This window comes from Canis aureus, chromosome X (assembly GCF_053574225.1).
Source record: "Canis aureus isolate CA01 chromosome X, VMU_Caureus_v.1.0, whole genome shotgun sequence".
Lineage (NCBI taxonomy): Eukaryota > Metazoa > Chordata > Mammalia > Carnivora > Canidae > Canis > Canis aureus.
In genome coordinates, this window is record NC_135649.1 from 109,852,992 (window position 1) to 109,868,445 (window position 15,454).

The following is a 15,454-nucleotide window of genomic DNA, read 5'->3' on the forward strand; positions in this document are numbered from 1 at the left end:
CCTGTGTCTCTGCCTGCCTCTCTCTCTCTCTCTCTCTGCCTCTCATGAATAAATAAATAAAATCTTTTTCAAAATAAATAAATAAAGTCACTGTTAACAAAAAGACATGCCACAGACTGGGAGAAAATATGTGCAAACCACTTATCTGCAGACTGATGTCACTGAAATGGCAAAATAGGGAAATCCGGGACTCTATCCTTCCAAAGAAATAAATAATAAGCTGGAAAAAGTGCTAGGATCAACTTTTCTAGAATTCTGCAACCAAGGAAAGACTTGATAAAGGAAGTAGCTACTTTGTGATATGAGTGCGGTATGCATTTTAAACTGCCCACCTACCTTATCCCACACACCATATCCATGATAGACAAGCAGATGACAAATAGAAGGCAACTTCCTCAACCTGATAAAGGGCATTTATGAAAAACTACAGCTAACATCATGCAGAGTCAGTGGTAAAAGACTGAAAGGCTTCTCCCCAAGATCAGGAGCAAGAAAAAGACGCCCACTTTCACCACTTAATAACATTATACTAGAAGTTTTAGCCAGAACAACTGGGCAACACAAAGAAATAAAAGGTATCCAAATTAAAAAGGAAGAAATAAAACTATTCTCATATAGATGATATATATATATATATATATATATATCCATCCATCCTAAAGAATCCATATATTAGAACAAATGAATTCAGCAAAGTTGCAGGTTAAAAAATCAAAACACAGTAATAGCCAGTAGTCCACAAATTGTTAAACACATAATTACCATATGACCCAGCAATTCTACTCCAGGTATATATACAAAAGAATTAAGAGCAAGGACTCAAAATATTTGTATGTGAATGTTCATAGCAGCATTATTCACATTAGCCAAAAGTAGAAGCAATTCAAGTGTCCATCAACAAATGAATGGGTAAACAAAATGTGGTATATGTATACAAGAGAATATTATTCAGCTATAAAAAGGAATGAAGCTCTGATACATGCAACATGAATGAACCATAAAAACTCTACACTAATAGAAGCCAGACATAAATACTGTATTATTCCATGTATATGAAATATATAAAATAGACAAAACTGTAGAGACAGAAAGTAGATCAAAAGTTGCTGGTGGCAAAGGGGAATGGGGGAGTTCTTGCTTAATTGCTGCAGTTTCTTTTAGGGGTGAGGAAGAAAATTGGAGGCTGGGTGGCTCAATCACTTAAGCATTTGCCTTCGGATCAGGTCATGATCATGAAGTCCTGGGATAGAGCCCTGAGTCAGGTTCCCTGTTCAGCGGGGAGCATGCTTCTCCCTCTCCCTCTGCCCCTCGCCTGTGCTTGTGCTCTCTCTCTCTCTCTATAAAAAGTAAATAAAATCTTTGAAGTTGTATGGACTGGCATAAGGACAGACGTATAGACCAACGGCATAAAATTGAGAGTCTGAAAATAAACCCATACAGTGATGGTCAATTTATTTTCAACAAGGGTGACATCACCAATGAAAAGGAAGAAAACTGTCTCCTCAACAAATGGTGGGAAAATTGGATATCTACATCCAAAAGAATGAAGGTGGACCCCTATCTCATATTACATATAAAAATTAACTCAAAATGAATTAACCACCTAAATAAAGAGCTAAAATCAAACTATTTTTTTCAAACTATTAATTTTTAAAGGCATAAACCATCATGACCTTGGATTTGTCATAAACCATCATGACCTTGGATTTGGCAGTAGTTTCAAAAACACAAGCAACAGAGGAAAAAAAGAGATAAACTAGATTTTATCAAAATTAAAAACTTTTATGCAAAAGACACGTTATTAAGAAAGTGAACAACCCACAAAATGAGGAAAAAATATTTGCAAACCATATATCTGATAAAGGACTTTTATCCAAAATATATAAAGAACTCTTGCAACTTAATAATACCAACAACTCAAAAGGTGGGCAGGGTGGGGCACCTGGGTGGCTCAGTGGTTGAGCCTCTGTCTTTGGCTCGGGTCATGATCCCAGTGTCCTGGGATCGAATCCTGATTCAGGCTCCCCATAGGGAGCCTGCTTCTCCCTCTGCCTATATCTCTGCCTCTCTCTGTGTGTTTCTCATGAATAAATAAGTAAAATCTTTTAAAATAAAAAAAGAGGCAGTATGGCTAAATGGATGATGAGTATTAAAGAGGGTACATGCTGGGATGAGCAATGGGCATCAAATGTAAATCATAAAGCACTAAATTCTACTCCCAAAACCACACAATATGTGGTTTCTAACTAGAATTTAAACTTTAAAAATCGGGCAAAGGATTTAAATAGATATTTTTCCAAAGAAGATATGCAAATGATCAACAAGCACAAAAAAAGATGCTCAACATCACTATCATTACGGACATACAAATCAAATGCACAATAGGCTACCACTTTACGTCACTAGGATGGTCACAACAACAACAAAAATAAGGAAACAAGTTATTAGCAAGGATATGGAGAAATTGGAACCTTTGCACATTGCTGGCGGGAATGTAAAGTGGTGCAGCTGCTGTGGAAAAAGTTTTTCGTTTCCTTGGAAAGTTGAACACAGAACTCCCACATTACCTATCACTTCCACTCTTAGGTATAAACCCACAAAGAACTGCAAACAGGAACTCTTTTACACAAAAGTTCACAGCAGCACTGTTCACAGTAGCCAGAACATGGAAGGTGAAAAACAACCCACATATCCGCTGACAGATGAATGGATAAACAAAATGTGATATATTCATACAATGGAATATTAATCAGTCATAAAAAGGAATGAAGGACTGATATATGCTGCAATATGGATGAATCTCAAAAATACTATGCTAAATGAAGGAAGGCAAACTGCAAAGGTCATACATTGTATATGATCCCATTATATGAAATGGGATCCAAAATAGGTAAATCTATAGAGACAGAAAGTAGATTGATGGTTGCCAGGGATACAGAGGAGGAGACATGGGGAGTAGGTGCTTAATGGGTGAGGTTTTCTATTGAGGTCATGAAAACATTTTATACCTTGACAGAGGTAGTGACTGTGCAACACTGTAAACACTGAGTGTGAGTGTAAACACTGAGTTGTGCACTTTAAAATGACTGATTTGGAGGGACGCCTGGGTGACTCAGTGGTTGAGCAACTACCTTCTGCCCAGGGTGTGATCCTGGAGTTCTGGGATCGAGTCCCACATCGGGCTCCCTGTATGGAGCCTGCTTCTCCCTCTGCCTGTGTCTCTGCCTCTTTCTCTCTCTCTCTCTGTGTCTCTCATGAATGAATAAATAAAATCTTCTAAAAATAAAATAAATAAAATGACTGATTTGAGGGCACGTGGGTGGCTCAGTCAGTTGAGCGACTAAATCTTGATTTTGGCTCAGGTAAGGATCTCAGAGTTCTGAGATCGAACCCCACATCAGTCTCTATGTGCAGTCTGCCTGTCCCTCTCCCTTTGCTCCTCCTTGCTCACTTTCTCTCTAAAATAAATATTAAAAAAAATAAAATTAATTGTATGTTATGTCAATTTTACCTGAATCTTTTTTTTTTTTCTTTAAGGGGCCTAAAATGTGACTTAACTCCTGGGTCTACCACTTACTAACTTGTAAAGACTTCAGGAAATTAACCTATCTGAGCAATAGTTTCCCCCAGGTAAAAAGAAGGTAATCTGTACTTATAGTTGTTATAAAAATTTAGACTAATGAAAATAAAGCACCTAACATGATGCCTAGAAGTCAAAAGGTACTTAGAATAGAAATTATTACTATTTCTTAATTTCTCATTTATGTTCACCTGAATTATATTCAGAAGATATCTGAAATTTTTAGTCTCCAAAGACTTTCACTGTTCATATTGAAAGAATCTCCTCTTGAATGCAAGTATTCTTTTATAGTCTCAATGAAGATTGTTTTATTCTTTGTACTCATCGGGTTTTTTTTTTAAGACTTTATTTTGAGAGAGAGAGAGAGAGAATATGAGCTAGGGGGAGGGGGAGAGGGAGAGGGAGAAGCAGACTCCCTGAGCAGAGAACCCGATTTGAGGCTCAATCTCAGGACCCCAGGACCATGATCTGAGCTGAAGGCAGATGCTTAACTGACTGAGCTACCCAGGTGCCCCACTTTGTATTCACCTTTGGCTGAAAAGAGTTATTCAGGCCAGTGACAGGACACAGTCAGGGCAAATAGGCGGTATGTGTCTCTGTATGCCCAGTCCCTGGCAAAGTCCATTTCTGTGACAGTTGATATGTGAAAGAGGTAACCAATACAGAATTTCCTACCCAGCCATTGAAACGATTTATCCTAGCCCAGCTCTAGAGAAAAGCAATTTTCAGTGTAAGTCCCACACTTTTATTAACTCTATTCCTCAGACTCCAAGAGTTCCAAGGGCAAAAGAGACAAATAGAAATTGAGACCAATGACCCACTGAGGCCACTATGCTGTTTCCACAGAAATTTCCTTGTTAGAGCTTGTTCAACATTAGGAGTCAGCAAATTTTCTCTGTTAAAGGCCACATAACAAATATTTTAGGCTTTGTATGTCATATAGTCTCCGTCACGACTACTGGACTATTGTCATTTTAGTACAAAGTATCCACAGAAAATACAGAAATGGATGAATATGGCTATATTCCAATAAAATTTTATTTATAAAATTGTGAGCCACATTTGGAAGTTTGCCAACTCCAGATCTACACTGTCAGGGAGGCTCTCCTGCCCATCCAAATACAGTGGTGTTAAGGGAAACAACCTGAATGAACCATGTGGATCAAGTTTTCAGTTGTGCCACGTAGGGAAGGTTCTACAGTCATCAATATCAATACTCCACCCCCAAGGGTTCTGGGCCCTCTGACACTCAGAAGCAAACAAATTTCCCACTTTATACCATTTTCATTCAACTGTCCTCAATTAATGGCACTACTTCCTAATTTATTTCCGTCTTTATGGTAGTCCTTTTATGGGATTCTAGGAAATACTTATCTTTTTTTCTTTTATTACTGACATGATTTTTTTCCTATGTAGGCTTTCATGAATAATTTATTGAAAAAAATGGGAAAGAAGGTTTCACATCATTTAACTATAATCTTCTCTCAAATTTACCTCTACCAAGCTATATGTTAAGCTTCCTTAAGGGGAGGGGAGAGAACACGATCTTATATTTTTTGATTTATAGATGCTAGACTAAATTTCTTAAAAATAGGAATTACTTATTGACTTCTACAGAACCAGTGTCAGGCAGAGTACCTGATATTTTGTGAGCACTCAAAAGATTTTTCTTAAGCAGATATTTGGTTGAATTGGTGCACTGCTTTAAGTACAGAAGGTACAAAAAAATTTTTTTTTGATATTTTAAAATCAAAAGGTTTTAACATATGAAAAAAAATCTTTAACTTAGAAAAGAGTAAAGCTCAAAAGCATTATAGAATATAAACTATAGCTTTTAAGAGTATTTCAGGATGATATTATCATTTAGATAGAAATAGATGACTGTACTACTTTCCAGTTACTGTTTTCAACAACTGATAGTTATGCTTAACTACTTCAAAGTACCCACCATATGGGCATTTGTTGATCAGTTGCTTTTCTTGTATTACCAGTGAATACATAATTCAGGCCTGTGTTTTAAAAAAAAATGATTTGCTTTCATTTTTGCTCCTGAAGTTTTAAAAAGAATTTGCATTAAAGAGCTAGTGTAAATCCCTTAAGCACAGACATTTATCAGAGACTAATGAAATTATTCATCTGAAGAAGGTATAGAATGTTCTTTTCTTTGAACATCATGTTTTCATGATTAGCAAAAAAGAAAACTTCCAAGTCCATCTAGTGCCCCTGCCAACTCATCCTCTAGTTGGGGGTAGTGGAGTATGTGGGGAAGGGATGGACAAATCATTTAGGAATTGAGTCACTGTGAGAAGGATGAACAAGGTAAAGTCTTCTGTGTAGACAATACATGTAGTTAGTACCAGACAGTTCTAACATGATCATTTCTTTATCCCATTAACTAAAAACCTAACAAACAAAACAAATCTAGATCAGGATAATGATAATAATGGTAACAATGAAGATGATAAAAGCCCAAAAATTCTTTTAGTTCCCTGAAGAAGTTAGACTCGCCTGTTAATTGATACATGAGCCATTATTTCTTTTATTGATAACAAGACAACAGAAACATAGGTAGTTGGCCCTGTATCAAAAGACTAGTAGAATCTGAAATACAAAATATTATAATACAAAGCATGATTTTGATAAGACCTTTGTAGTGTTCCAGAAACTGTTCTACAATTAATTGGATCAGCAAGAAAAAATAGACCAAGAGAGGAAACCACCTCTCTCTTGGTTCTTTGAGTACCCCTTTAAGAGTTGACAGAAGAGGGATCCCTGGGTGGTGCAGCGGTTTGGCGCTTGCCCTTGGCCCAGGGCGCGATCCTGAAGACCCGGGATCGAATCCCACATCGGACTCCTGGTGCATGGAGCCTGCTTCTCCCTCTGCCTGTGTCTCTGCCTCTCTCTCTCTGTGTGACTATCATAAATAAATAAATAAATAAATAAATAAATAAATAAATAAATAATTTAAAAAAAAAAAAAAAAGAGTTGACAGAAGATATCTTCCCCCACTAATAATTCCTATGATCCTTGTTCCTGACCCAAAGTCCAGTTTAACATTGTCATCTCAGTAATCTCCATGGTTCTGAGTACCCCTTTAAGAGTTGACAGAAGATATCTTCCCCCACTAATAATTCCTATGATCCTTGTTCCTGACCCAAAGTCCAGTTTAACATGGTCATCTCAGTAATCTCCATAACTTGTAGTAAATTAAAGTCATTTTAGGAAAGTGTGATTATTTAAAAAAATGATTATGGTGAAATAATCTATACTGAAATATTTCCAACTGCTTACAATCTTTATTAAAAACCCAAGCCTCTCTCTAATTTTCTTCAAATGCTAGAAATTTTGTACACAAGAACCAGGAACCCACATCCTACTTATATCTAAATAAGGAGGAAAGTAATGACAAAGAAAATAATATAATTAATCCTATATATTGTTTGTCGTTATTGATTCATCTCTTTTGTGTTTTAAGAACTCAATTCACATGTAAAACTTAAACCTAAAAAAATTTTTAAGACTTGTTTCATTTAATGTGGAAAAAAACTGAAAGTTTATTTTGTTTTAGTAGAAAATAACTAACTGTGTGGTTTTGGATGGCAGACTATAAGTAATCTGTTAAACTGGTGATGGTTCATTGACTTTTCCTCAAGTATCTTCTTTTAAAAAGTTGTTTTTTATTTTTTAAAAGTGACTGAATCATCATTCAGCTTTTTGGTGGAAAACAAAATTAATCTGAAAAAGAAAAAAAGGAATCGCTAATTCAAAATATATAATGCTTGCTAAAAATGAACCTTTATAACAAAAGACAAATCGTGCATAATAAGCGATAATAACGCAAGAAGCCTTTTGCGAGGGGGGAGGAATATGGGTATTCCTGACTAGTGAGTATTTAATCACATCTATTCTATTACTCTTAATCTCAATTTCACAACTCTCAAAAGAGAAAAATGGCACAATACAGATTTTCTCAACCACCTGCTCTCTCCTTAACTTCTTGCAATTTGGCATTCAAGGTACCATTTCACTGAAAAGGGTCATCAATAAATGAAAATGTTAAATGAAATGGATCTTCTCACCCCTCAATCTTTATCATCATGGGTGTTTTTAGTATATGTGCTGCTGAAGCAAGCACATCATGGTGTTTTTATGGATTTTTACACTGTTGGAGTACCATTTTAAAGAATCTCTCTTTCTTTCTAGAGGTCTGCTTCCCACTCCTTTCAGTAGGACTATTTAAACATGCCCTTAACTCTGCTCTGCACTCCCTCTTGACAGGTCCGTAACATTTCACAGTTATGCTCAAGTTAGTGATTTCTGGCATCATATCAAAGCCAGTTCCACCATTTCTTAGCTGCATAATCTTGGCTCTAACATATAACCTCTCTAATGACTCCACTTTCTTATCTGTAAAATGGGTAGAAGAATAGGGCTGTTGTGAGGATTAAGTAGACAACAACTAGCAGAGTTAGCTGGTATATGTTAGATGCTCAGTATGTGGTATTTATTACCAAGTTTGGTATTCTGCTGCCATTTTATTCTTTCTTTTTTATGAAAGCCAAACTCATTATTTCTTCCCCAAAGCTCCCCTTTGTTTGTCAGTCATATAAATAATAGCAATGATTTTTCAGTTTACCACAAACCCTTGGGATCATCTCTAATCTTTCCACAGGAACCTGATACTCTATGATAGCTTTCTACAGTAGCCTTCATTTTTGATTCTGTAATTTAAGTCAACTTTATTATTTATTAAATACTTCTTGGTTCTACCCCAATGCTGGATTCTTCATGGCGTTGTATAATTAGTTATCCCAAGAGCATATGTCACCTACCACTTCAAAACAAACAAAAATTTCTCATATGTCAACCACAACCAAAGGAAATACATGAATCAGTACTTCCCTGTCCTAGGATGAATTAGCATTGCCCCCCAATCTCTCTCAGTCAGGCTGTACAAATCCCCACCCCCATTTTCCACTTCTAAGCACATCTCCCTATGTCACCACTTTCCATTTGCCCTGCTTTGTTATAAAGATGACCTCTCTGAGCTTCTGCAAAAGAAAAGCATGCTATAAAATATGCATAAGCACTTCAAAGCAGACATGTAAATAATAAGAGAACCAGCAACACATATCTGGAGAGTAAAGGTCCAAACCAGAACTTCTTCCAAATGCGAGTAGTCCTAAGGTACCATAAGTAGCTTAACACTTACTGCTAAGACGTTTCATATATATATGTCAATGTGTGTAAATACAATAAACAGAGGAAAAGAGAGTACAGTTGCATTTTTCTTTTTTAACTGTGCAGCATTTGTTTCAGAAAATTAAGGAGTATTGTCTTTGGCATGAAACAGCCCAACACCATGCCGTGTTCTCAAAAGACAAGATACAAAAAAAAAAAAAAAGACAAGATACATTTGTTTATAAACATGACCTCTAAATTTCTTGCAATTACTACACAGATTGTAACAGTAGCTTTCTTTCATACTTGCTCAAATAGATAATGTGTTAGGAATTCTTTAATTATATAAACACCCACAGCCAACCTTATCCAAAAGAGATCAAATTGATGCATAAGTCATCACATGTACCTATGCATATATAATCATACAGACCTGATTTATACATTTTTGTGTTTCATTAAATTTTTAAAAGTTACACAAAATATATAGGTATGATTATTTTACATATCATAGGTACAACAGGGAGGATTATATCCATTTTTAACTATAACATGAGATTTCATTTTAATACATTTGTTCGATCCCAAAGGGTAAAATCTTAGATGAATCAAATTCTCTCTTTTTGGATAATGGAGGAAAGATTCGAAGGTCTGATTCTAGCTAAAAAGAGGATATATCTATAACAAATCTAATGCCTAAACAGCTGCATATTCTACAAAGAGTTTTATAGTACTCTGGGTTAGGCACTAATTTATGTGTTACATTTTTCATCCAGCAAAATCTTTTTAGACGCATGTAAAGGAAAAACAACAATACTTAGAGAGCTGGTCTACAAGTCCCTCATTTAGTGAAGGTCAGTAAAAAGAGATATTTTTTTAGATGCAATGTCATTTGCAACAATCTCATGGGTTATTTTTTAAAGTATCTGTTTTCTACCTCTTCAGACCATAAGCCAGACAAGAGCAAGAGAACTATGGTTTATTTGTCTTTATAACGCAAAGTGTGCTAGGAATCATAGTTCACATTTAGAGTTGGTTTCTCAAGAGCAGGGATATCTGTTTCTCATCTACTTTCACTCTAGTCCCATCTTGCTGGGACTAACAGTGTGCATTATGAGAACCAAGTACAGGTAACAAGCATATCTTCACACACAAACACACTAGACACATGGAAAGATAAAAACAATATATTCAAATAATAAAGTTCATTTTTACATAACTGCAGAAAGAGAGCTTACATAAGGTCAGAAAAAGCATGGGGAAACAGTTATAGAAGAAATATGACAAGACTGAGAGAAAACACTATTGGAAGATTTGCATTATGTATCAGAAAACTTTCAACTTCAAAACTCAAAGGTTAAGATTAAGGGGGCACCTCAGTTGGTTCAGCATCTGCCTTCAGCTCAAGTCATGATCCCAGGGTCCTGGGATCAAGGCCCACATTGGGCTCCCTGCTCTTAGGGAGCCTGCTTCTCCTTCCCCCCCTCCCCCTGCTTGTGCACACACTCTCTTGTGCTCTCTCTCTCTCTCAAATAAATAAAATCTTTTAAAAAGAAAAAGACGGGACCCCTGGGTGGCTCAGTGGTTGGGCGCCTGCCTTTGGCTCAGGTCATGATCCTGGGATCCGGGATCGAGTCCCACATCAGGCTCCCTGCGAGGAGCCTGCTTCTCTCTCTGCCTATGTCTCTGCCTCTTTCTCTCAGTCTGTGTCTCTCATGAATAAACAAACAAAATCATGAATAAACAAACAAAATCTTTGAAAAGAAGAAAGAAAAGAAAGAAAAGGAGAGTAAAGAAAAGAAAAGAGAAAAGAAAAAAAGAGAAAAGAAAAGAAAAGAAAAAAAAGAAAGAAACATAGATTAAGAACTTAAGCATCCACTTATGCTGCATAAACAGAGTCATGGTATAAAAGGAAGTATTGCGTTCACTGAAAGAATCAAATTTAACTTGGAAACTAACAACCTATTTCCCCCGAGTAGTATCCACCAAGGAATTTTATTTTTTTAAGCTTCAGAAATTTATTATAACTCAAGGCAATTCATTAACAGTATAGCAATTCATTAGAGGGCTTTCCATTTGTTTAATTTCCAACTGCAGTAATATTTCTTAACAAGGTATCCAAGATGCTAAATTTATTTTATGTATACTATTTTAAATTCTTAATTATCCTAGATCAAGAACCCCAGTATTCAAACCATTTTTGTGGATTTACTGGCAGAGATCTTCAGATAATTATTACCAATATAAGATACTTTGAACACCCAATTTCAAGAATAGAAAATTCATTAGGAGATTTATGACCTAAAATCCAAAAATACATCAACTGTCATGAAGCCTTAGATCCAAAACATACCATTTTTGTGCAAGAGTTAAGAAAAAATAAACAAAAACGGTATCCTCTTTATTTATGCATAAACACACATACATATATGTTATGATAGATACTTTTCAGAGTTTAAATTATGACTTGGGCTAAATTTCTAAATTCATCTCAGACATAAATTATTCCAGTAGAAAATATCACAAAAAACTTTAATAATAAAATTATACACAAAATAGCATGAGACCAGATACTAATACTCAGACTAGGTATATATACCATAACAGAAAGATATTTAACCTAACATTTAAAATTGTTACAGCTGCAACACTTGCCACATTAAAGTTAGTTTCTGAGTAAAACATGCTTACCACTGAGCAACAGCTATGGGAAATCTGAAAAAACTTCCCTAAATAATTGATGATTAGTATAACAGTCCAATAATCTAAATAGTAAGATCCATTTCAAGGCTATTCAAGGGTGATTAACTACAACCAGTAATGATAATCATACACTATTATCTGAAGACCTATTTCATAAGCAAATACCTATCCACTACCTTTCAAAATCTGGTTTCAGATCTACCAAATAATGTAAGTTATTGGATCTATGTGAAAAATAATGACTGAGTGAAACTCCTTCTTGCTCAAAAGTACTTGAACATAAATCTGTCACTACCTTGATTTCTTCTCTATCACCTTTTCTCTCTTCCAATTAGGAAGCTGTTCACTTATATACATAGGTCAGTTGAGAAAAAAATAGCCTATGATTGCAAATAATTAATGACTACCTAATCATGACAAAGTTTATCCAAAAGTAGTCTTTTTCTGGGTTCACATGTTTGTTCTACTTCACTAAACATCATTATCATAGCCAGACAGTTTTAATTTTAAACACCCATATGCACAGAACAATACATTAGTTTCTAAACAGTTAAACATATACATTATTTTCTTTTCAAAAACCATGTACTTGCCTTGTGTCTGCATTTAAGTACAACTCCATAGGCTCCTACAATAAAAAGAAAGAAACAATTAGGGGCACATATATAAACTGTGTTTTTATTTATGTGTTTTTTATGTATTTATTTCATTTAGAGAAATAAAAGTTCGATTATATTGGCTATCAGTATATGTTATAATAATGATTCCTAAAATGACAATACTCTGCAGTGATAATGCAATGAGCCACATATAAATAGAATGTGGATATTTAGTATATGTATTTTTTATAGAACAAGAGCATAAGCAATTCATTTGCCTAACAAGTATTTTTAAATGTTTCTCTTTTTAAAGAAAACTTCATTGGAGACATTTTAAATACAAGCTTAAAATTTCTGGAGATAAAATTTAAACATAAGAACTTTAAGAGTAAATGAAAATAAACTCAAAAGATTGTAGAAAATTTAAAATTTAAAGGCTTAGTGTTTCCCAGTAGAAAGCTCAGGTACCAAGCCTACCAAATATGTTCTCAATCCTAGAAGACAGAATGTCTTTCCTGACTGGTAAGATAGTATAGGCCTACGCATCCCAATTAATAACTAGTAGGAGTTGCTATATTTTTGCCATAAATAAAGACTCAGCACAGATCATAAGTAGTCCAAGGTTCTCTGGCCACTTATAGCTAAGCACTTCCACTTTTTTTGGTATACTTTGATGAGATTTGTTACTACAGTTTGGGTTACTTATCCTCTTATCTAGCCAAAAAACTACTTCTTTAGAGGCAGAACAAAGTTGACAGCAAGATACCCAGGAAACTGAGAGGTTAGAGTTATATTGTGACAACCTAATTAGCAGAATCAAAATGTAATGTATAATAACTTGAGGTTTGTAGAGATGTCAAGAAAATTAACAGACAGGCAAAGTCTGCATACATCTATGACAAGGGAACTTCAGAGAGATGAAATTGGGAAATGTGTCTTGAACAGAATCTGGAGAATCAGAATAAGTCTCCCTCACTTTGGTGGAGATCGATGAATCTTATTATCATAGTCGAGATGTAATCAGCTACTACCACCATCTAACTTAACTCCATAATCACCAGGTAATCCTTCAATTACAATTTAACAGCCCATGCCAGTTTTTCTATGGAGTGAAAATACACTGCCCAGGCTACAGGAATGTAGAGTTTACTACACAATTTTTAATTTCCTTAATATATATGTATTTCCTAGCCAGAAAGCATCTGAGGTAGTTTATAAGGAAAAAATACATAGCAATGGTAGTTCCAACTATAACTGAAACGGAAATTTTCTGATTTATAGAACAGTCTAGTAGTTTAATTAATCTGAGCCAATTCCTGAGAAGATGATCCACTACAGGTATACTAAGAAAATCAAAGTTGTGATCCAGAAAAACTTAGGCCAAGAATTTGAAGCATTACAACACTATTATACCCTATGAGCTCACCCGCTCCAGTCAGTACCTTTATTGCATTAGTCTGTAATTATAATACTTTTGGGGAAAAACAAACAAACAAAAAAGCAGCTATATAAAACAGAGTAGGTAAGACATCAAGAATGAATTTCATTTAAAAAAAAAGAATCAATTTTATTTACATAATTAGTATCAATGAAAAAAAGGAAAAGAGGGTGACTGATGAAAAAGGATCCATTCTTTTTTTTTTTGGTAGGGGATCCATTCTTTTTATATGGTTTCAACTTCAGAATTTAAAGTATCCAATGAAGAGACTGTATTTTTTTTTAAAGATTTATTTATTTATTTATTTGAGAGAGGGGAAGAGAGCACGCATGTGCGTGAACAAGAGCACAGGGGAGGGGCAGAGAGAAAGGGAGAGAGAATCCCAAGCAGACTCCATGTCCAGCACATGGCACAACACATAACTTGAGATTATGACCTGAGCAGAAACCATGGTGCCACCCAGTCATCCCAGACTGTATTTTAATTGTATTTATTTTTAAATGATTTAAATACTTAATATTAAAATCTAGAACAGCTTTGCTGTTCACATAGGTATATCTTTAAAACTCCTTTTAAAATTCACAATTTATTTGAAAATTCATAAAGTAAAAATTTTTTTAACATTTGCTTTAAAGATATAAATGCTAGGGGTGCCTGGGTGGCTGTCAGTTAAGCCTCTGACTCTTGATTTTGGCTCAGGTCATGATCTCAGGGTTGTGAGATCAAGCCCCACACTGGCCTGAAGCCTGCTTAAGATTCTCTCACCCTCTGCCCCCTACCCCTTCTAAAAGAATAAATACATGCTAAGAAACCATAATTATAATCATTCATACCCTGTCAACAGAATCATTCTCAAAATCTCCATAAAGTTATCTTTAAGTCAAGCAACAATTACTAAAAAGGAAAAATCAGAGGGGTGCCTGGCTGGCTCAGTCAGTTAAGCATCTGCCTTCGGCTCAGGTCATGATCCCAGGGTTCTCATATCGAGCTCCGCACATCAGGCTCCCCACTCAGCAGGTAGTCTGCTTCTCTCTGTCCCCTCTGCCCCTCCCCTCGACTTGTGCTCTCTCTTGCTTGCTCTCTCTCAAATAAATAAAATCTTTTTAAAAAGAAGAAATCAAGAAGACTTATGAAAAATGAATTACCATATATACATAACTACACACATTGCTCAGAAACTTGGAATACTAAACTTACCTTCACCTACAACCCCAAGGATCTCAAATTTATTCATCACATTACCAATGTTAGGAATCTTCATGAAGACAAACTCCTCTTTTGATGCAAGCCACAGAACATGGCATCAAGAAAGAACTTCTGAGAAAGTTGTGAAGTAGAACAAAAATGTCGAAAGAAGAAATTCTCACAGGTTGACAGGGATTTTCACATATTTATTCAAATGTGAAGTATGAAATGATTCCCTGAAAAAGAAAACACAAAAGCCTTAAGTTTTTTATTCAGCACTCTAATAACCTATCCTTGTATTTTGTACAGTGCTTTTATAATCCTGTTAATGTTTCATATACTAAAAATAATAATAATAATAATAATAATAATAATAATAATTAGAGAGAAGAACCCAAAATGAACAAAAACAAATGTACCTATCTGTATTTGAAATGAATAACATAACTACACTGAAGGGGAAGAGGGATTCAGAGGGAAAAGAATTAACTCCAGGTAACTTTTTGAGAACAATGTTTTAACTACTCTCCTCAATCTAAATTTAGACAAAAAAAAAATTTATAAACAAATACTATACTTAGATATTTGTTTTTACACAGAGATATGAAATTATGTGTGTTCTCAGACTGAGCAAGTAAGTAAATAAATACACTGTGGATAATGAGAATTTGGCTTCTTAGTCTCATAAAAAGAAGTTACAAATACAAAAAGGATGGGGGCACCTGGGTGGCTTAGTCAGTTAGGCCTTTGGCTCAGGTAATGATCCTG

General features: G+C 35.1%; 1 protein-coding gene across 20 annotated transcripts in view; it reads right to left on the reverse strand.

Annotated features, from left to right (window-relative positions):
• The window catches only part of CDKL5 (cyclin dependent kinase like 5), a 216,971-nt gene that overhangs the window by 115,412 nt on the left and 86,105 nt on the right, over positions 1–15,454 (reverse strand). For all 20 annotated transcript variants that reach the window (XM_077888507.1, XM_077888493.1, XM_077888490.1 and 17 more), the window contains 2 exons: positions 14,699–14,922; positions 12,058–12,092 (listed from right to left, as the gene is read on the reverse strand). In XM_077888507.1, the coding sequence (XP_077744633.1) occupies positions 12,058–12,092; positions 14,699–14,762 (99 nt within the window). In that variant the 5' untranslated portion in view covers positions 14,763–14,922. The remainder of the gene's footprint in view (positions 1–12,057; positions 12,093–14,698; positions 14,923–15,454) is intronic.